This window comes from Taeniopygia guttata, chromosome 9, assembly GCF_048771995.1.
Source record: "Taeniopygia guttata chromosome 9, bTaeGut7.mat, whole genome shotgun sequence".
In the NCBI taxonomy this organism is placed as follows: domain Eukaryota; kingdom Metazoa; phylum Chordata; class Aves; order Passeriformes; family Estrildidae; genus Taeniopygia; species Taeniopygia guttata.
The window spans coordinates 1,557,319-1,578,185 of NC_133034.1; the positions used below are offsets into that span (position 1 = coordinate 1,557,319).

Genomic DNA, 20,867 nt, shown 5'->3' on the forward strand with positions numbered 1-20,867 from the left:
AAGAGGAAGAGAAAAGCAGAACCTCTGCACCTTCCAGAGACAGGACAGTGCCTCTGAACTACTCATGAGCCATGTGCTTCACCAAGTAGGTGAACTTTCAGAAATGTGATGTGAATTCATTGCTATCCTGATCATCTGACTGAGTGGCCTTCTGCTTGCAAGCGAACCAGTGATACTGTGAAACCATATCCTCTGCCAGGGCTTCTGCACAGCTTGATTGCTTTGTCAGAGCAGTGAGGTGGGATGGCCCATCTTCTGTCTCACAGCAGCCTTCCTTTCACTGACAGGTGACCTGTCAGCTGCTGTCTGTCCATCCTGTCATTCCTTCCCCTCTGGAGAGCCACTGCATTCTCCTGGCATATATCTCTCTGCATATATGATGCCACTGATAAATTCCAGTCTGGCTCAAGCAGGAGGTCCTCACACAGCCCTTTTGAAGGTCTTCCACAATCTCTCCCTGCCAGCTGGCTCAGGGATACGTTCAGCATTAGCAGCCCTTGATGCGTCTGCTGGTTCTGACACCGCTGGCCGCGATGTCCTTGTGGAGTGCTCTGAGCAGATGGTGCACCTGCCTGGGGCTGCTCCAGGTGGATTCAGATCATATCTTGGGGAAAGCTGCTGCTCACACATTCCATTCCTGTCAGCAGCTTTCTGTGGACGGCAGCTCTCTGTGAGGACCCTCCCATTTCAGTGCCCCTTGATGTGTTTTGGCCGAGCTGCTTGAGCGTGCACTCCCTCCTGGCCGCCTTCAGGCACCCCTGCACTCCCTGTGCTTCCCCCAGCCCTCACTGCAGCACACAGGGACACATCTGCAGCTCTTTCAGGGCTGTGGCAGTGCAGGTGCTGTTGGCTGGGTGGATCAGTGCCCTGAGAGGTAAGGCACAGTCTGTCTCAGGAAGGGTAGAGTCTGGGCATCCTCCCCGTGTTCGTGGCTTCAGATGTGAACACCTGTGTCTCAGCTGCCATCTCACCACAGTGCCAAATCTGAGCTGGTGGCTGATTTGTTGTGCCAGGGCCTGCCTCTGCTGCTGAAAAACCTCCAGGGATGTGTGCCCCTAAGGTCACTGCCTGACAGAGGCATAGCAGAGCCCCAAATCGTGCAGCCAGGCTGCGTGGCTGCTCGCTGATCACCTGCTTGTTGGAGTAGTGTGGGGGAGTTTTAGGCTCTCCATCCTATTTGGGTGCTGTTCTCTGCTACACTGTACACTTCAGTGCTGTAGCATTGCCAGGATTGATGGCCCAGTCACTCTTTTGGGCTTTACAGCTGTGGCCAAAGAAAAGTGCATTTTCTGAATACAGCACACACAGGTTACTTGGGCCTGAGTAGTCTTGTTATGTATAGGACTTTTGTTCTTTAGTTTGCAAACACTGTCATCTAAATGCTTGTGCAGACTGGAAGAGTTAGGTGGAGAAATGACACGGCTTCCCCTAAAGTCACACGGCTGACAGCTGGCAGGTGTAGGAATGGCCCAGCCCTTCTGGTGCCCTACCCACCAAAGTACACTGCTCCTGTACTGTTCCTTCCATGGTGTTCCTTCATGTACGTCCCCTCCCTTGTTCTTCCTTCCTTCCAGCCTCTGGGGCGAGGTGGGGAGGGGATGGGTATGCAGAGTCTGGGTTGCTGAGCTCCATCTGGAAGGCAAAGCTGCACAACTCCCCCTCCTTGCAACCAAAACCCCATTCAAGGATTCCAACAGCCAAGCCAGCTGGTAACAGGAATAAACTTGGCTGGTTTTTAATAAATTTTTACCATCTCCAAATCTGGGTTAAAAATCCGTCTTCTCCCCAAAGATGACAAATGCTGCCAGTTGTCCCGCTGTGTCTGCACCACCCAAACCCTGTAACTTAGCAGTGACCCTAGGATTGAGAACTCCACAGAGTTCCTCATTGTGGGCTACTTATTGTACCTGAACTTTACCACCAGCGAGGCACTCCTGGCCTGCCTGCTGTTACATTCCCCACCTGGAATTCTCCACACAAGTCAGCAGCACAATAAAAGCCAACAGATGAGCTGAGTGGGACCATTTGATGCTTTGCTGTGCTCAGGTCAAGGCTCTGCTACCAACATCGGGGTTCCAAGAGCAGGGAAGGAACCCCACACCATTATGGATGCCTGATGGTTTCACCCTTCATGGAATCCCTTTGTTGAGTTTTTTTCTTTCAGTTCATCCCAGTTTTTCTTAGTGAAATATGTCTTCTGAAACTTCACTGAAGGTACACACTAGAATCAGCAGATCATCTTGGTATTTTTGTGCAGGAGTTGTGGTTTTAAATTAGCTGTTGTCCCATGGATATCCAGGCAGTGTTGGTCATGTCTCCCAGGGGGATGTATTTGGCAGTTTTACCTGGCCTGAGTCACTACATTTAGCAGGGCTTTGTGTGGATTAAGTGCTGTGTGCTGTAACTTGGCAGAATCCCTCTGCTCAGAGCAAACCTGGGCCATTTCTCTCTATTGCTCATTTTCTTTAAATATAGCTGTGCTGCTAGTCCCTTGATCATCTGAAACCAGGAAAGGGTCTGGTCCTTGGCAAGATTGCCTCTCACACCTGATGTAAGGTGCAAAGGAGGATGGGGCAGAAACTGATCATTGCTGTGTTCTTGAATTACTGTGTGTCTCATTTCTCCAGATCAGACACTGGAACAACACCAGCATGCACCCCCTCCACCACCCACAGCAGCTCCTGCTCTGTACAAGCAACAGCCAGGGCTGTGTGTGCCCACACTGCCCTAGAACAGCTCACCCAGAACAGCTGGAATTTGGCTTTGCTCAGCCTGTTAGAGGCCTCCACTGCTCTTGCAATCAGTATCTGTTTTTAAGTTGTGGGTTTGTTTTCTAGAGCCCATTCAAGTGTGATTTCAGAGTTTCACTAGTGTTATAAATGAAAATCTATTCAGCCAAATTAAAAAATAAAAATAGTTTTATTTGCGGTCAAATTCTATCTAGCCAGCCACAAAAAAACACAGTGCCGAGCCCAGGGATATGTGTATTTCAGTCCTGTCCTGGACAGAGTTTTACCAAGTGTTTAAACTGGTCTGTCCCCAGCCAAACCTTGCCAACCTAATAACCGCACAGCAAACCGGTCTGTGGGTTTTTCGGCTGGAAAATGAGTGAGCTCTCTTTTACCTGTTTTCCTGGGCTCCCCGAGCCCAGAGCTGGTGAGGTTTACCAATTTCTCGAGTCCACGAGAACGTACCTTCCCTCCCCGACCCATCTGTGGGTGGATCCCTGTAACTCCCAGAGTTTCAGGTCGTATGCGTGTTGAGAGTACACCTGAGTTCTTTCGCTTCCCCCGTAGCCGACCACCTCCCTCTTGGGCTAGTGGAACTGCGATTTACAGGGGTCCAAAATCACGCCGTGACTATGTCACGTCTCACTCACACACATTCATCCACGCGCCACCCAACCACGCAGTACTCACGGCTCCTTTCCCCGCGTGGATTCTTCGTGCACGTTGATTTTACAAGTGAAAAATTGCTGCAGCCTCAGAGATTTAGCTCCAAATTCCGAGAGCCTGGGGCCCGTGGTTTTGTTTTGGTTTTTTTTTTTCCTCCTTAACGTGGCTTTTGCGGCTTTCCGGAATCCGGTTGGTTCCGAGGAGCTCCTCCGTCCCGTGCAGCCACTGAACTCAGCGGGGGCGCCACCCGGATCAAGGATAGGGGAACTCCCTGGATACCCCCAAACCAGATCACGTCGGGGTCACCAAGACTGTTATAAATGAAAATTTGTCCAGCCAAATTAATATGAAAAAATAAAGTATTTATTTTGCAATCAAATTCTATCTAGCCAGCCACAAGGAAAGAACAGAGCCGAGCCCGGGGTCGGCCCTGGGTGTGCAACAAGGAGTCAGCCTCAGCAGAGGTTTTCCTCTATGCCCACACACCTCCAGCCTGGCACAAGCGGTTTTTATAGGGAAAATCCCGCCTGAGGCCAAGATTTCAGCAATCAGTCTTTTCTTCTATTCTGAGTCCATATGTTAATAAGATTCTCTTTTTTTTGGTGATGAGGGAGAACAATTCAGTGTCCAGAGTTTGTTGAATCCCTTGATGAAATTTACGGGAATTCGGGAACGCTGTATTCACGTGTATCTGCCTGAGGATTTCCATGATATCCATCTCGGGTCGTTCAGGAGAACGATCAGCACCTGGGGGTTCTGTATCTCCCCAGCCATGGCCCATCTCCTGGCGAGCTGCACCTTCTTACTTGTAAATCAGTTTCCAATCTACACCCGGTCTCACCTGCGCCTGCGAGGGTGGGGGGAATCCTAATACAAACGTGTATACTCTAACAAATATTCAATATCACATATATCATATTAGAAATGGCGCAAATTGTATCTACTACACATAACACTAGGCTTTTGCAATAACACACTCACTTGAAGGAAAGAAGGAAGAGATGCAGTTTTCAGAGAAGAAAGTACCTGTTGGCATCCTAGGAACCAGTTTCAAATCCCTGTGCCTGTCCTTTCCAGAGCCCAGCAATGACACCGAGCCCGAGAGTTTGGGGTTACCCTGCACCATTTACCTTCCAGGAGCTCTGGAGTGCAGGGGGCACGCAGCAGCTGTTGCATTGTGGTGTTGTACAAACCCAGGGCAGGTGCTGGCTGCCATCCTCTCACTCCTGCCTGGAGTGTCATTGCAGGAGCTGCCCTGTGTCCGCCAGCTGGGACAGTCCCCGGAGCGTTCCTGCGGGTATTGTGTTCCCATAAATACAGATTGTCACAGCAGGCTGGAATGCTGTCCCTGCTGTCAGCACACCCTGCCCACGCCGCGCTCCCAGCAGATCTGAGCGGGCACGGGAGCTGGGCAGAGGCTGCAGGCTGGTTCCCTGACAGAGCCCAACCTGGTCCGAGGGCTCCATGTGGTGGAAAAGTCTCTCCTCCAACCCGAGTTTCCAAAGAAAGGCTCAGCAGTCTCTGTTGTTCGGTCTCAAGGCAGTTTATTACAAGTTATCTAAAAGATTTTCTTCTCTGGCTGCTGTGGTTTGCTCACAGCTCAGGCAGAGGCACACACACACCCTGACATCCTCTCTGACTCCCGACTGCTTCTTCTCTCCCCCTCTGCCCAGGGCTGCTGCTGTCTTTTATATGGCACATTACGTGTTACATGGGTACAGTTTTTCCCCAATGCCTATTACCTATATTAAATGGTGCTTTTCTATCTTTTATATGGTACATTACGTGTTACATGGGTACAGTTTGTCCCCAATGCCCATTACCTATATTAAATGGTGCTTTTCTACTCTAAACCAATCTGTGAGTGCCAACATCACCAAGAACATGGAGGTAAGGAAGGAGAAAGAGGGAGGAACAGGACAGGCCCAAATCCCTCCATCTTAAAACCTCTGACCCCCATGTACAAAACCAAACCCCCCTGTACAGCACTAAAAATTTCTTCCCTCTACTTTGTGACTACTTCTACTATAACATCTAAACTTTTGTGACTTTTTGTTCTTCCTGCAAGGTTGGTAAATCATTCCATGGTTAAATCCAAAATCACAGCTGTTTCCAGCTGCCTGCCAGGGTCTCAAATGCTTCTGACCTGGGCCCGGAACATCCAAAAATGTCTGAGGGACATTTTGAGTTCCAACAGTTCCCCTCTCCAGTCCCAGTTTGGAAAGGGCTGCCTGTGCTCAAAACCTCATCAGGTATCTCTGATTTCTGAGGCTGGCATGTGGAGTCACTCAAGGGCAGGTTGTTCTCAAGCGGAGCACGACTTGTGCAGGGCAGTCTTTGTCGATGGCAGTTCATTCCTGTACCTGTGTTTCTCACAGATGTGATGTACATGAATTATTTTTGGGCCCTCAAAGCAGGTTTGGTGGTCATCCATTCCAAAGTTACATGTGAAATGAGGTATTTCCAAGAGACTGACATGGAGTTTCTCCTCCCCTGGCCTGCCTGTGCTGTGTCTCCTCCAGAGACATTTCACCTCCTTCTCTGCAGCTCTGTTCCTCTGACATGGATTTGATACCACCCACTGGTAGACAGTGGGGCAATTGTGGCTCTGGTAAAGGAGTTGGTTGTGCAGACTTTGGAACCAGATTAGAATCCAAAATTCCCCTCTGCTGGGGAAGGGGTGGGGTGCCAAAATTCAACTCTGAAAAAACCTTTTCTCCCGATGAATAGCCACTGCTGCTCGCTGCTCTGTGAGCTGAGACAAGCTGCCAATCCCTGGGCAGACAAGGTGAGACATGCTCATGTCTGGGGTCAGATTTGCAATGGAGGATAGCACGGTGGGAGAACAAGGGGTGGTGAAATTCCTGGAGAAAATTATCTCCAGTAATCCAAAGGGGAGTTCCCGTGTGCTGCAGGCATCAAAGCAGCCCCCCAGTGCAGGTGGGAGCCTGGGCTGGTCCCTGTGCCATGGCCAGAGTCTGCATGCCTCTGGTTTTGTTACTCATGCCTTAATCTTTTTATTCCCTTGGGGAAACTCATAAAAGTAATTGTAAAATCTCTGGCAAGGCGATGGGAGGAGAGGGAAGCATGGGGAGATCCCTGCCCCAGCTGCTCTGTGGGTGCTGCAGCCGCCTCAGGCTGAGCTCCCCCCTTCCCAGGGACACCCATGCAGGGACTCACCCATCTCCTTCCCCTTTTGGCCCCCCAAAAACCTCCTCTGGAGAGCACGGAACCAGCACACAGTCCCCAGCCCTGCGGTGTCCTCAGCCCTGGGCTGCTGGGTGGAGGGCACGGCTGGGGGACCAGCCAAGAACACCAGGGGATGCGACCTTCTGGAGAGCATCTCCTCCTGCACTGTGAGGCTGCCCCATCCCTTGGAAAATGGGATTAGGGCAAATATTTTGCTGTATCCCGCAGAGAAGAGCAGCGAGCTGCTGGGTATTTGATAGGTCGGCGGGATCGCTCTCAGCTAAGCCAGGGCGCTTAGCATCAGGAAATCCCTCATAGCACTGCAGCCTTTGAAGGCAAATGTGACCCTTTGATTGGCAGCCCTAAATCTGACTGGACTTAATATAGAACCTCGGCATCAGCTCTCTGAAATTCAGCTCTCCTCAAGATTCATTTTTTTGGCTCCGCTTAATTCTGATTTCGACGTACAGGCATTATAATTAGGCAATTTGCAAATGGAAACCATAAAAAGAAAGCAAAATAAGGCTGTGCTATGGAGTGACAGCCCTGTGCTTGCCCTCTTAACTCTTTCCCTGGGCCATCAGAGATGGGATGCTGTGTTGGGTGAGCTCCTACTCTCATCTAAAGTGATTCTTATGCTCTGGGTTTGTAACAGGTATTTTGAGCAATGGAGCAAGCAGGGGAAATTCCAGTCTCTGACCTGGCTGACAGATACCAAACACTCCTGCACAGGTGTGTCCCACAGCTCAGAGAGTCTCCAGGCCAGAGGCCACTTACATCAGTCTCAGAGTAGCAGTGGGTGAAGCCTCATGCTAAGAGCTCTCTTCTTCTTTTCCACCTCCATTGCCAGCTGTCTGCAATATTTTTGATTGCTTACCCCAGCCAAAGAAGAGTGAAATCCACATATACTTCACCCCAGAGTTGGGAGTTTTTCACCATTAATTGAACAGCCCTTTGTGCCTGCTTTGCAGAGCACCTCAAATGAGACACCTCACACTGCCAACAGCTGCACAGCACAGGACATCGATGACAAAGATTTCTTTCTTTGTTTGATTTTCATTATTCTGCTTCACTGCAAAATCCCTTCCAGTTATACCAGTATAAAAGCAGTGGGTAAACAAAGCTGATTCTGCTTGTCTGGTGTGTTGATGCCACCGGTGGATTTTGCTGTGGTGGGGAGTTTTGCCAGTGTAGCTGCACCAGCAGGACTGGTTAAGGGCAGGTGGCAGGAGCTGGATGTGTATCAATTGATTGGCAGCCAATACTCTGCACCTCCTGCTCAGTCACTGCTGGTTCAGGGATATGCTGAGTGAGGGTGTTGCTCCCTAAGCCAGCATGCAGTGTGCTGTGAGCAAGGCATGGCTGATCCCTGCTTGTACCTAGAAGCAGCAATGTGGGGTGGGCTTCCCATCACTGGCAGCAGAGCGTGCCAGGGACGTGTGTGCATCTGTTTGTGGGCTATGCCCGCATTCCCTCACCCCATCACACCTTGAGCTTGGAGGTTTTTCCTCAGGGCACCCCAGAGTGAGATATTGCAGCACCCAAAGCCTGAGTGCTGTGTAAAACCCAACCCCCAGGCAGGCAGGAGCCTCAGCTGGGGCTGTGCCCTGGAGGTCTGAACGGGCTGCTTGGAGGGAAACTTTTTGCCTGATCATTTCTGTCATCCTGACTTGCATTCAAACACTTTAGAGTCATCTGCTGGGGAGCTGCCAGTGGCACACTGCTCTCTCTGGGTCTGGGTCGTGCACAGACATGCAGGGGAAAGAATTCCTCCCCTCACCTCCTTATCTCCCCAGGAGGAATGCAGAGCAGCCTTCATCCAGTGTACACACGCCACGCTGTCTCTAGGAATAACCTTCTGCAATTGCCTTTGGAGCTTGGGAGAGGGGGATGCTAAAGAGGAGCTGATGGTTTTGAGGGAGCTGGAGAGAGAGGGGAGCATGGAAATAATTAGCATTTCCATCCTCCTTTTACCTGAAAATGGTGATTCTCTTGCTCTCACATCTCTGAAATATCCCTTCAAAAAAGGAATATTCTTCCTTCTCCACAGCAAACAAACTGTGTGATCTTGGAAACCATTTCATCCTGCTTGTGAGTGCAGTAACTCTTTGAAGCCTGAGATGAAGTGTCCTGTCTGTGCCTTGTGTCCGAGGGGTGCCCCAGGAGCTGAGCTGTGACTCCTTTGCAGTACCTGGGAATCAGAGCTCACCACAAGAGCCACAGTAGGACTCTGTTGGCAGTGTGTACAAGCCAATTTGCTGCTTGCCTTATGCACTTTACTTCCCTGTCTGTGGTTGTTTGTCTCTGCTCTGCTGTTGCAGTTTCACTGCTCCTTTGGGCTGGTTCTTCTGCCCTCAGTGGTGTTGACTTTATTGTAGAAAAATGTGGGGAGGTGCTCAGAGAAGCAATTATTTTGTGTACTGGCTTTAGGCTCCTCATGTTTTGCTGCCTCCTTATCTTTCTGTTTCCCAAGAAGTCTTAGATGTTTCTTTATGTATATGTTTAAATGCATGCACACCCATATATATGTATATATATTTATGTATATACACATGCACATGTGTGGATATATATATGGTGGGCCAAAGAAACCCTTGATGAATTACTGCAGTGTCCCTGCAAATGTGTATTCCCTTCAGGTATTTATTGAGAGGGGTATTCACATACATCTGAAGGAATTTTAGCAGCTGGCAGCCGTGTAGCAGTGGTAAGCAGAGTCACCAGCCCAGCCCAGCACTGTGCAGCACTGCAGGTGTCTGGAGCTCCATTCAGCCATGGATATTTCATGGCTCTGAGGCAGCCAGACTCCACTCCTCCTCAGCCTTTTCCCTCCCTGAGAAGAGGTGACAAGGTTGAAAAGAGCATTGTTGAAGCTATGAAACACCTCTGGGATAAGGACAGCCTGCCTTTGAGGAGGTGGTTGTTGCCCACTTTGGTTTCTGTCCCAGCTGTGGAAGGAGCTTTGTTTGGGAATGGCAGAGCCGTTGGTGTTGGAGTGAAGCTGCTCGTGGTGTAGAACACAGCTGGTGTGCCTGCTGTCCTGGCTGGTCCCTGTGACCGATGGCAGCATTAAAACCAGCACTTCCATGTGGATGGAGCTGGCAGCAGTGGGTCTGTCCGAGGGAAGCCGCTGGCCCAGGCTGGCTCCTGTGCCACGGGTGCTTTGCTGATGGCTGCTGGAGCTGGCTGTGCTCTCTGGGGCTGCTCCTGGGCTCGGCAGCTGCTGGCAGTGGGCACTGCCCAGAACCATCTCAGGACTGCCGGTGGGCTGCGTGGAGGGGTGTGCCCGGGGCAGGCAGATCCTCCTGCCCAGACGTGCCCAGGAGCGCGGTGGGAGCGCTGCCCGCCCGGCTGCAGGGCAGGGGACTGTCTGACTGCAGCCAGCCGCTGGATGCAGACACAGACAGCTGGATGAAAGGTGAAAGGTGTGGAAAATCCCTCCCAGCGGCTAGGATTGAAGCCGTCAAACCAAAAGCTTATGGAAACACTTAAGGCTCCATCTGGAGTAGTCATATTTCCCTCCAGAAGCAGTGGGAGTTCAGAGATCATAGGCTCTACCTCTACTGGTGTTTCATTTTGGAGCAGCCATGTGGTTTTGAAGCAAATTTCCTATTTGTCCTCGCTCTCTGCACACTCCATGGGCTGGCAGTGCAGTTTATTTAAGACAAACTGGGTTCATTCTGGTAGAAACCAGATCAGAAGTTCTGCCTGCGCTTGCACCAGATGTTCTCCAGCTGGGGAAGAGGATGTGGTGGATGAAAGCAGCAGCTGGTGCTCTGGGCAGCTGGGAAGGACATGCTTGTCTAGGTGCTTGCTCCAGGGATTCAGCCTGGCTGGGAGTGCCATCCTCGAGCAGCACACATGGGAGGCGCAGGAGCCTCAGAACCAACTGCTTCAGCCAACTCCTCTATCACACACAATTCTTTGCTCTTGTAGGCACTGCCCTTGAGCTTATGTGACCCTGAGCCCTCGCTGAGTAGTGGCCTCAAGTGGGTGTTGAAGTTGAGCTCTCCAGGGACCACAGGTCGTCTTGCTTGTGTCCCACACCTGCAGCTGCAGCGTGGCCTGTGCTGAAGTGTTTGCAGGCTTTGCTCTGTCAGGGTGAGGGTGGAGTACCTCCCTTTTGTGGTGGGGTCAGCAAGGGCCATCAGGAGAACGCTGGCTGCTGTTTTACACAGTAGGTGTTTGACAGAATGGCCGGGATGGTTTTATTCCTCCCCTTCTTCTTGCTGAGACCTCTGTCGGAACAGATACTGGCTATTCCCTGGGGTCCCTGTGATCTGGAAAATAACTGCAGCCATCCTGGGACACCTTGGGAAGGCCCCTGCTGCCTTCTGCAGCTGTAAAAGCACCTCTGCTGGAGAAAATCAGAGTCTGGGAGGCACTGGGCTGGCAGCTGGAGGTGCTTTGCTGTCGGGGCAGAGCAGCAGCCAGTTCGCTCGCTGCTGTGCCCTGGCTGTGCCATGCTGGGCTGAGCAGCCCGACCGGGAGATGCACTGGGCCAGGGAGCACCCCCGGGAGCACTCCCGAGCTCACCACCGCCTTCAGGCTCTGTCCCTCAGCTGCTGCTGGCCTGGGCAGGGCAGCAGAAGCACCAGGTGAGGGCTCAGGGCAGGGCCAGTTTCCCTGCAGCTGCTGGAGGAACAGCTGGAACACAGAGCAGCTCTTTCCAGGCTCAGTGCCAAAGTCTCCTGCTCCTCCTTGTCCAGCTGGGGTAACATCTCACCCCACACTGTTCCTGTGTGAATCACGGGTGCCTGCAGTGGCCAGGCACCACCTCCAGCAGGAAGGGCAGAGCTACTCTGACAGGGACATCCCCTCCCAGCCAGCTGATAAGGGGAGATGGGAGAAAACCTCTCACGAAAGCAACAGAGGGTCACTCCTCAAAAGCAAAGCATCTCCCAGCCACACACTAATCTTCCCCAGCACAGCTCGGTGCGTCCATGGTGCCTTTGTGTTGTGTTGGAGGATGAGCAGTGCTGGTCTGGGGGCACAGCCCCTCGTGTGGGGTGAGCTCAGACAGGGCTGGGCTGGGCACTTTGGGTCGGGTGGGAGAGCTGGGCTGACAGTACCATTGCCAGCACAGGGCAGCATGGCAGGAGAGCAGCTGGGTGTCCCATGCCTGCTGGGGAAGGCTGGGAGCAGTGGGAAGGCTGGGCCGGGCACTGCTGCCCTCGGGGAAAGGCTCCAGTGGTAGCAAAGGAATGTTTGCACAGCGGGACAGGGAAGAGACAAGTGTTGGAGTTGGGAAGGCAGCGGAGAAGTGATTTATGTGGCAGTCAGTTGGAGAGGTGCTTTTCAAGTCCTGCCTCATCTCTGCAATCCCTGGCACCTTGCTGGTGCGTTTCATCTAGAGATCTCTGACATTAATACAGCAGGATGCTGGAAAAATTCAGGTGCAGAGCAGGTGGAGGTGAGAGCTGGGACTAGAACAAGAGCAGCTGCCTCACTCTGTGCTGCTGAAACTCTGCCTGCTCTGGAGAACCACGGGGCTGCTGACACCGAGCCCAAGGCTGTGGTGGGGTCACTGTGCTGGTAAGCTCAGGGCTCTCCTCTGGCATCTTGGCTCTGTGCTGGGAAGTGCTCTCTGCTCATGGGTCCTGATGGTCCAGGCAGGACAGAGCCTGGGTTCCTGACAGGTGTGTTCACCAGGGCAGTGCCAAACCACGGCAGATGCCAGGAGCCACTGCTCTCCTTCTGCCCAGAGTGTTTTGACAGCAACGTGTCTGGTTTGGAGAGCCTGTCTGTGCAGGTGTTGCTTTCCTTCTGTTCAGTAACCAGACTGTTCTTCTATCACACCCACCAAAATAACATCTCAGCACTTTGGAGGAGTACATGAGGTGATGTGATTGCTATCCCATGTGGATTGCTTGTTCTCACAGCCTCTCCAGTGGGAAGAGTACATATTTTAAAGTGCTTGCTTTGTACTTTAATAGCCATGTAGGCTAAGGAGGGCAGGACTGGGGACAGAGAAGCTTGAGGTTATGTGGTTGCTCCTGAGTGGTTTCTTCCCACAGTCCAGAGGGACCCAGGAAAGTCCCAGCTCCTACACAGGGGTGCTCTGCCCTTGTGTAGTTTTTGGGGCTGCTCTGTCCCAAGGAGCTCAGCCGTGGCTCCCCTGCCTCACTTCACCACCCTGCCTAACATTTACTTTTCTCAATGCATGAAAGAGAAACAGCTTGAGCAGTGGGAGATGGTGCAGACGTGGGCAGGTGCTTCTGGGGCCGCCAGTTAGCCACTTTCAGGTTATGCCACCTGGAGTGGGAAACTGTCCTTCAGCAGACTCCTGCTGCTGTGATGGAGGAGGAAGAGGAGGCTGGGCAGAGAGGAGGGGGTTTGGAAGAACTCCTAATAAAGGAAAGGCCACCTTAGCAGTGGCCAAACAAGTCATTCCCAGCTGGGCAGCTTCCCAATAGCCACCAAAGCTTCTGTGCTGCCATTGTCCCTTGCCTCCCTGGGAAGAGAGCCTGAAGAGGAGGTAGCATTCCTGTTTCTCCTCAGTGGCACTTTGCAGAGCATAATGGATAGTCCTTCAGCCCTGAAGAAGAGCCCTTTGAGCTGTTTTCAGAGGACCCAGCAGCAGATGTGTGGCAGCAGATGTGGGACTGATTGAAGAAGTCCATTTGCTTGGCGGTGTTAGCTGTGGAAAGCTTGATGGAAATGTTCTAATGCACTTTTCAATCCCAAAGATGTGGTAAGATTTATGCAATTTATGCTACCTAATGCAGGAGCCATAGGAGAGTCTTGGAGCAAGGTGTTCCCAGGCTCTGGTAGGTCCGTGGTGATGCCTCCAACCATGTTCTCACCAGGACTTTGGCTTAGAGATTAAATATCTCTGCAGTGCAGAACAGATCCAGGGCTGGCTTCAGCTTCTGCTGCATTATTCATGAGTATGTGAAAGCTCATGAAAGTGTGGCAAACTTTGGATTAGGTCCTCAACACAGCATTGCTTCTCAAGAGATGAAATGTGAGCATGTCCCTCTAAGGCAGGAATGCACACGCTGGAAGCTGTGGGAGGATGGCACATATAAAGGGAAAGTGAAGTCTTTGCTGTTCTGCTGTTGGTGGGTTTGGTTTCATTTCCTCCCAAGAGGATCACTTCTGTGATCTGCAAGCACTCACAGCCACGGCAGCATGGTTCAGAGCACTGTGAAAACATTGGAATTGCTTTTGCATGGGGTTTTGCAAGGCCAGGCTTTGTTGGGAGTGCAGAGGATCAGGAGCCCCTCCAGACCCTCTGGAGAGGTTACACTGGCAGCACAGAGTCTCCTTTTTGCCAAAGCGAGCACTCAACAAAGAGGCCAAGTGAAGCTGCAGCTCACATTCCCTCTTTCTGCCCTGTGCTCAGCCACTCAGGTGGTGAAGTGCAGGGGCTCAGCACCACTCCTAAATCTCTAAAGCATTTTGGCCTTGTAACTGAGGGTGGCTGCCTTGTAACTCAGGCTGGGAGGAGGAGTGAGGAGGAAGGCAGGGATGCTCAGAGACCCCAAGGGTTATGTGTGGCACGGGTAAGACAGCATGGCAGGGCCCCAATTTCTCTTCCTTACTGATGAAGCTCTGTACTTTCCTAGTGGGAAAGGGTTTGGTCCTGTTGTCTGAGAAATAAGTGAGAGTTTTCCTCTTGGTTTTCATGAGAGCTGGTCTGGGAGTGAAGTTTCCATAAAGGGAACTGTTGTGCCTGTGGATGTTCTGTCCACCTGGGCTTATGTTGCTATAAAAGGCAAGGTTGTACTGAAGGCATGTGAGGGTCTTGAGGTTTGGGTCCAGGCTTTCCCACATCCCTGTGTGCTCAGCAACTGATCTCTGTTTTTTAATTCTCCATTCACAAATACATGCCTGGAACATCACTTTGGCAGGAGACAAAGCCCAGCTCTGCTGCTGTGCCAGCCCTGCATGTGCTGCATCCAGCAAACGGGTCTGTGTGGCCATGCCTGAGCCCGGCAATCAGGTGTGGGGGCTGGTGCTGGCTGTTTGCAGCCTGCATTGAGGTGTCTGTGCCTCCAGACCCTGTCTGTGCCTCCAGACCCTGTCTGTGCCCCGGGAATGCAGTCCCAGCTGGGAATGGGGGTGCAGCCTGGAAGGTGCTGGGGGATCCATCCCTGGGCTGTGCTCTGGCACCCCTGGCAGTGCAGGGCCACAGCCACTGGTGCTGCTCAGGTGTGAGAGCAGCATCTGTCTGGGCTCTGCTGCTGTGTCCAGAGCCTGTGTGAGTGAGGGCAGATTCCACCAGCAGCTGCCAAGGACAGAATTCACAGAACCACAGAATGACCAGGTTGGGAGAGACCCTCATGGTCATCGAGTCCAACCCAGCCCCAACACCTCAACTAAACCCTGGCACCCAGTGCCACATCCAGGCTGGTTTAAACACACCCAGGGATGGTGACTCCACCGTCTCCCCGGGCAGGCTGTTCCAGAACTTTAGCACTCTTTCAGTAAAAGCTTTCTCCTAATATCCAACCTGTATTTCCCTTGGCACAGCTTGAGGCTGTGTCCTCTGGTTCTGGAGGAAGAGCCCAACCCCAGCTGAGCACAGCCACCTTTCAGGAGCTGTGGAGAGTGCTGAGGTCACCCCTGATCTCCTTTTCTCCAGGCTGAGCACCCCCAGCTCCCTCAGGGGTTCCTCACAGGGTTTGTGTTCCCAGCCCTTCAGTGCTCTCCACTCTGCAGCTGGCAGGAGGAGCTGCTCCCTTCCTTCTCCTGGGGAGAAGATGGGAACAGCTGGCAATGCATTTTTGGGTTGCCAGTGGAGAGGTGCTTATGTTGAAGAGCAAAGTGTTTCTGCTCTTGTACAGTCCTGGCTTTGGTGAAACCAGATGGATTTGAAGTAAATATGGAGTTCCTTTGTCAAACGTAATTAGAAGCTGAAATTCATCTGTTTGAAGTGCTGAGTAATCCTCTGCTTTCTGAAGAAACCTGTTTGCTTTTTTTTACTGAACATTAGTGGCTGGCAATGGATTCCCACAGTACTGATTGGATAGAGGACAAGGAGATGATATAAAAAGTCACCCTTGGTTTGAAATGAAGGCAATAAAAAATGAGTGTCTTGTACTCAAAGTGTTGCTGGAGATTGTTGGCCAAGTATTGCAGTCTCACTGTCCTATTTTTAAACTCTCTCACCAGCTGTGATGTGACCCTTCCCTCCACACCCACAACAGAAAAAAAGCCCTTGCTGATTAGAAACAGGAAATAATAAAACTCACTAACCACAAAGTATTTTCAAAGACACAAAATAAGCAAGCAGAGATAGTGGGAAATATTTCCCGCTGATCTTCTTTCAGCACAGTAACCATACCTAATAATTATAGTCACTGGGGATTTGCAGCTTTTAGAGGGAATGTATGTTTTTAAGATGATGCTGTCAAACTGCAGTAAAATATTTACATCAGTCTCTCCCAGCATAGCAACAAGGTGGCCACAAGTCCATGAGATGCATTGCTGGAACTTTCTAAAAGTGCAAGAGCACTTCAGGCCCGGTCTGGGGGAGGGAGCTGCTCTCCTTGCTGGTCACACTGCTGTGCAGTGGAGGTTCCTGCTGGGTGCAGCTCTGGGGCTCTCATGGGATGGGGTTTTTATCTGAACTCAGCTGTGTTTGTGACAGTAAACTGGGGAGATCTTTAACGCCTTTTCTCTGCCAGGATTCTGCAGTTTTCTTTGCCTGATTGGCTTCTCTACCCATGAGTGTTCTGTGAGCTTTGCTGCTGTGGTTTGCTTGGGGTGGCCCCACCTCCCACTCTCCTCTGCACCTTTGCAGTGGGATGAGGATGATGATGATGATGTGTATTTTTCACATTGGTGATCACTCCAAAGGGCCCCATCAGAAAAGGCGGAAATCTTCATTTCCAGGCAGAGGGTGGAAACTCAGGTTGAGGTTTGAGCAATTCTGTGTCTTTACCTGCCCCCCGACCTGCCTTGCCTCTTTGCAGCCAGGTGTAGGCCAGTTGTTTCTCCTGCCACCCTCATGCCACTGCTCCTAATGAGAGGCTGGATAAAAGGGAAAGCGCCACAGAAAAAGATGCTAAACCTGGAGGTGCTGGTTTTCACTCCTTCAGCGCCTCATCCAATAGATCTCACTGCATAATGAGCCCCTGGAACTGCAGGGCCGTTCATTAGTATGCGCCGTGTTTGTTTAAGAGCTCCCTGCTCTTTTCCTTCTGCTGGGAGCAACTTCTAACTGCCTTGGAGATGAAAAACGGGCACCAAATGTTGCCAGCAAGTGAGCAGATTTGTCCCAGTCTCCTCGGTCCAATTCGCAGGGAATTTTACCTTCTGCCCTCTAGATGATCTCTGTGATTCAGTTATAAGTAAAAGCTAAAGCATTTAAAAATGTAAATCTGAAAGTAAAAGCTAAATCAGATCCAGGCTGATAAACCCAGCTCCCTATTTCCTTCATAACTTCGAAAGTGTTCCTGTGATGCGGGCAATGCTGTCTGTGTGTGTGGTGAATGCTGCTTTCCTACAAAGTATCAGGGGCAACCCCCAAACCAGCTGTTTCAACTGCATGGAGGAAAAGCTGTTTGTGAAAGAAGCACATAAAAGCAGATGCTCAAACACCCTTTATTCAGAGCATATGGGACAAGGCTGGGAGAAATGTCAGTCATTATCTTTAAAAAGTTTATTTAGAACTTTTAGTTATGGAAACAAAAAAAAAATTCCCTAAATATAACTCTATGTAACATATATATATATATACACACACACATATGTACTCACAAGCTTAAGAGCAATGTCAGGCTGGAAACAGCACAGCCAGAGTGAGCAACCCAGAGAGCATTTCTAAACAGCCTAAAAAGTCCAGACCCAGTCTCTCCCTTTCTCTCTCTCTTTTTTTTCCCCTCCTAAACATTGCGGCACTTTTACAGGACTCAACACTGGAATCTCCTACACTGTGCAGGGATGATAATAAAAATAAAAAGCATGAGAGACCAGTCGCTTACCCTTTTATCCAATAAAGGTATCTCAATGGCTTATGTGAGATATTAAGGTTAATTTGATGCCAGAGAGGGTCGTTGCTTGTTGTCTTGTATTTTTATAATTGAAAGTTAATTATTTTAGAATGTAAGACGCGAAAACTATATAATTATTATACACTAAAGAGCACAAGAGGATTCTAAATAATAATTTAGATGTATTAAATAAATTAAAAATAATAGCAGCCTTCTACAATGCAGGCTACACATAGGTTTACTTCGGCTTGAAGTACCCAGGTCTTTAGTACACCTACAGGAACAGATTTGCTCCACAAGTGTTTTAAAGAAACATATCTATAAGATACATACGTAAGAGTGTCTAAGGTTAGGACAAAAATCGAAAACACACTTTACCACGGTCTCCACATATCTAATGACCCCATTCTGGGGTTGTTATGGGAAAAATTTGGCTGCAGAACCTGTCTGGGAGGTGCAGCATCAACCTGGTTGCAAAGCGGCAGCGAGGGCAGCGGGAAGGAATTTTTGGAAGCGTGCTTGTTCTCCGCAGGGTAGAGGCGCTCCTGCGGCGGGTCTGTGCCTCGGGCGCTGCCCTTGGGGCTCGGGGGGCTCCTCTGGGCCAGCAGAGGCTGCTGAGAGGGGCCGGAGCTGCCCGGAGAGCGGAGCGCGGCTCTGCAGGGCTCCTCCCCGGGGCAGGACCTGGGCAGCGAGCGGAGCAGGTGGTTCAGGAGCCGCGCCCCGAGGCTCCTGTCCATCCACTCGCAGGTGAGCAGCAGGTTGTGCACCTCGTGCATGCACTGGATGTAGCCGGTGCTGTACCTCTGCTGGGCTTCCAGACCCACCTTGGAGTCGGCTGCGTGGGGCAGGAGACAAGGGGAGGCCGGTCAGCGGGGCAGAGGCACCGCCGGGGCCGGGGGCTTGGAGAGGCTTTGTTTGCGGGAGGGAGTGATCCCTGTGTGTGCCCTGCTGCCCGGCGCCAAAAGGCAGAAATCGGCTCGGGAAGGAACAAACTCCGGCCGTGGATGAAGCGGTGCCCGGCTCCATCTCCCCATCTAGCGGAGAAAGCCAAACCCCGGCGGCAGCTCCGAAAGGCGCTTGTGCCAGGCTGAGGGGATCAAACCCGCTGGCACCGGGCACAGGGCAAGGGAGCGGGCACTCACCCATCATCTTGCTGCTCTGGATGTTCTGGAGGTGCTTCACTGTCATTTCCAGGATGTCTGCTTTTTCCAGTTTAGACTGCTGATAGAGAAGAACGCAGCAGTTAGAGGCAAAGGGTTTGCACCACGCCCAGTTGCTCTAAAGATGAGGCATTTCCCTCTCCCCCATCCCCAGCCCAATTTCCCACCAGAAGAAGGACAAAAAGCAGCATAAAATGAGCACTTACATCCAGGTGAAATGCACCCACAACAGTCTCCTTCAGCTGGTCTAGGCAGTTATTAATCCTTTCCCTTCGCTTCCGCTCAATGAGGGGTTTCCTTAACTGGCAAAGAAAAGGAGCAGGGAAAACTGCAGTTGGTGTTTTTATTTCCTCTCCCTGCTGCTGTTCAGCAATGCCAGAGACCCCTCCCCTGTGTGCAGCCAGCACAGGGTGACACAGTGCTCAGCACGGACAAGATGTGGATGGAGCATGTGCCAGCTCCAGCCGCGGCCTATCCCTGAGGTGCATCACCTCTCCTTTCTCCCACTTCCAATCGCTTCAAGCACAGAAACTCATTTCACCCGATCAAATCAGAGAGAAGGTAGAGAAAGGAGGCAGGAAAACACCCGCGTGAGTTAAATTCAGAGAAAACGTCTTTCTAACGGCAGAAAAAGCGCCGTCCCCTTCCTGTGCCCTGGAAGCAGTGGCCCGGCTTCACCCGCCCAGCTCAGGGGACACTCACCTTCCTCTCCTCCTTGCTGCTGGCGACCTTGTGCGTGCCGGTGGTGGCCGTGGCTGTCATCCTGCTCCAGCGGCCGGCCCGGCTCCGGCAGGACGGGACGGGACGGGACGGGATGGGATGGGACGAGAGGGAAGGAGGCGCTCAGCAGCACCTCGCTGCCCTTCCAGATGGGCTCTTTGCTGCTCCGCTGCTCCTCGGCTGTATTTATAACCCCAAATTAGCATCTGAAAGGCAACTTTCCTTGGCGGGACTTCTTTTCCCACACGAGGGGTCGAGCCCGGAGGTTTGTGGCCATCAATCAAAGCTGACAGGTCACTGCTTCTTTTCAATGGCCACGGCGGCCCCCCCAAACGGCGACAGATGTCCGGCCTCCGCCGCTGCCTTTGGGGATCCTTTGTTCGGCGGGGAGGGAAGGGAAAAGGAGAACGGGCGCGCTCGGAGCAGCGTGCGCGGCTCCTCCGTCCGTTCGCGCGATTCCCAGCGAGGGACACAATAGCCGGGAAGCGGTTGAATTACACCTGGGAAAATGCCTTCTACTCATCTTTTTCTCCTCTATCTCCTTGAAGCGATGCCTATTTTTACCTGCTAACCTGACCCCAGACGTTTCATATCATTGTAGCAGCCTCTTAATTTAATAATAGAGTACTTCAGCTAGGAGTTCCTGCTCCCAGGGATTATTATTACAAGGAAATGACGATTGATTAAAAACTGTTGACAGCAGATACCAGAAGGAAGGTTGTTTCCATACAGAAATACACTAGGGAAACCATGGGAACTTTATTTACCTCCTGGGAACCTGAATTATCTGTTGCACCTGGGTGGATTGTAGGTAATATGTAACTCTTCTAGTTTTCGGTTGCTCTGCAGAATTTAATATTAAATTTACAGGGTATTGAAGGTGCTAACAGACCTAGACCTGAGATGGTCCTGTGGAAGTTTTACTTCTTTGGGTTGTTCGCCCCCATGCTGCGAGGCTTGGGTAGCTTTGTGAGGAAAGGGGTTTGTCTGCTTGCTGCTCTGGAATGCTGGGGCAGGGGATGAGGGGCCTTTTGAGGAGGCTTGGTGTGGGGTGAGAATGCACTTTTATACTTCCTCACTTCTGCCTGGCTTGGGGGAGAGTAAGAAGGCGTTTTTCATGACCTTGCATTTGCTTTCTGAAGCTGCTTTGCTAATGAGCAGGATTTGGTAGTGCCCTGTTGAGTCCCACAGGTGAAGCCCTTTGGAATGGTGTCAAATGTATCACCTTATTGAAGTGGAGAGGAAGCAGCTGCAGCAGTTCAGAAGCACTGCAAGCCCTCCCAACGCACTGGGGGGATTTCCCAGCTCCCAGGAAAAAGAAATATTCGTATTCAAATAAATGTACACAAATATTCAAATAAATGAAAAATAACAGCAGCATTCTACAATGGAGGCTACACATAGGTTTACTTCAGCTTGAAGTACCCAGGTCTTTAGTACACCTGCAGGAACAGATTTGC

At 51.3% G+C, this 20,867-nt stretch overlaps 1 protein-coding gene across 2 annotated transcripts; it reads right to left on the reverse strand.

The window, feature by feature from the left end:
* Positions 1-17,759: 17,759 nt before the first annotated feature.
* LOC100231148 (transcription cofactor HES-6) lies at positions 17,760-19,545 on the reverse strand. Of its 2 annotated transcripts, none has more exons than XM_030280535.4 (4): positions 19,390-19,545; positions 18,894-18,989; positions 18,670-18,748; positions 17,760-18,362 (listed from the first exon to the last, which is right to left on the reverse strand). In XM_030280535.4, the coding sequence occupies exons 1-4, from the start codon at positions 19,447-19,449 to the stop codon at positions 17,902-17,904; spliced, it is 696 nt and encodes a 231-aa protein (XP_030136395.4). In that variant the 5' UTR covers positions 19,450-19,545; the 3' UTR covers positions 17,760-17,901. The 2 variants fall into 2 exon arrangements, with proteins under 2 accessions (XP_030136395.4, XP_030136396.4); XM_030280536.4 differs by having other exon boundaries at positions 18,670-18,745; positions 19,390-19,524.
* Between the last annotated feature and the right edge of the window lie 1,322 nt (positions 19,546-20,867).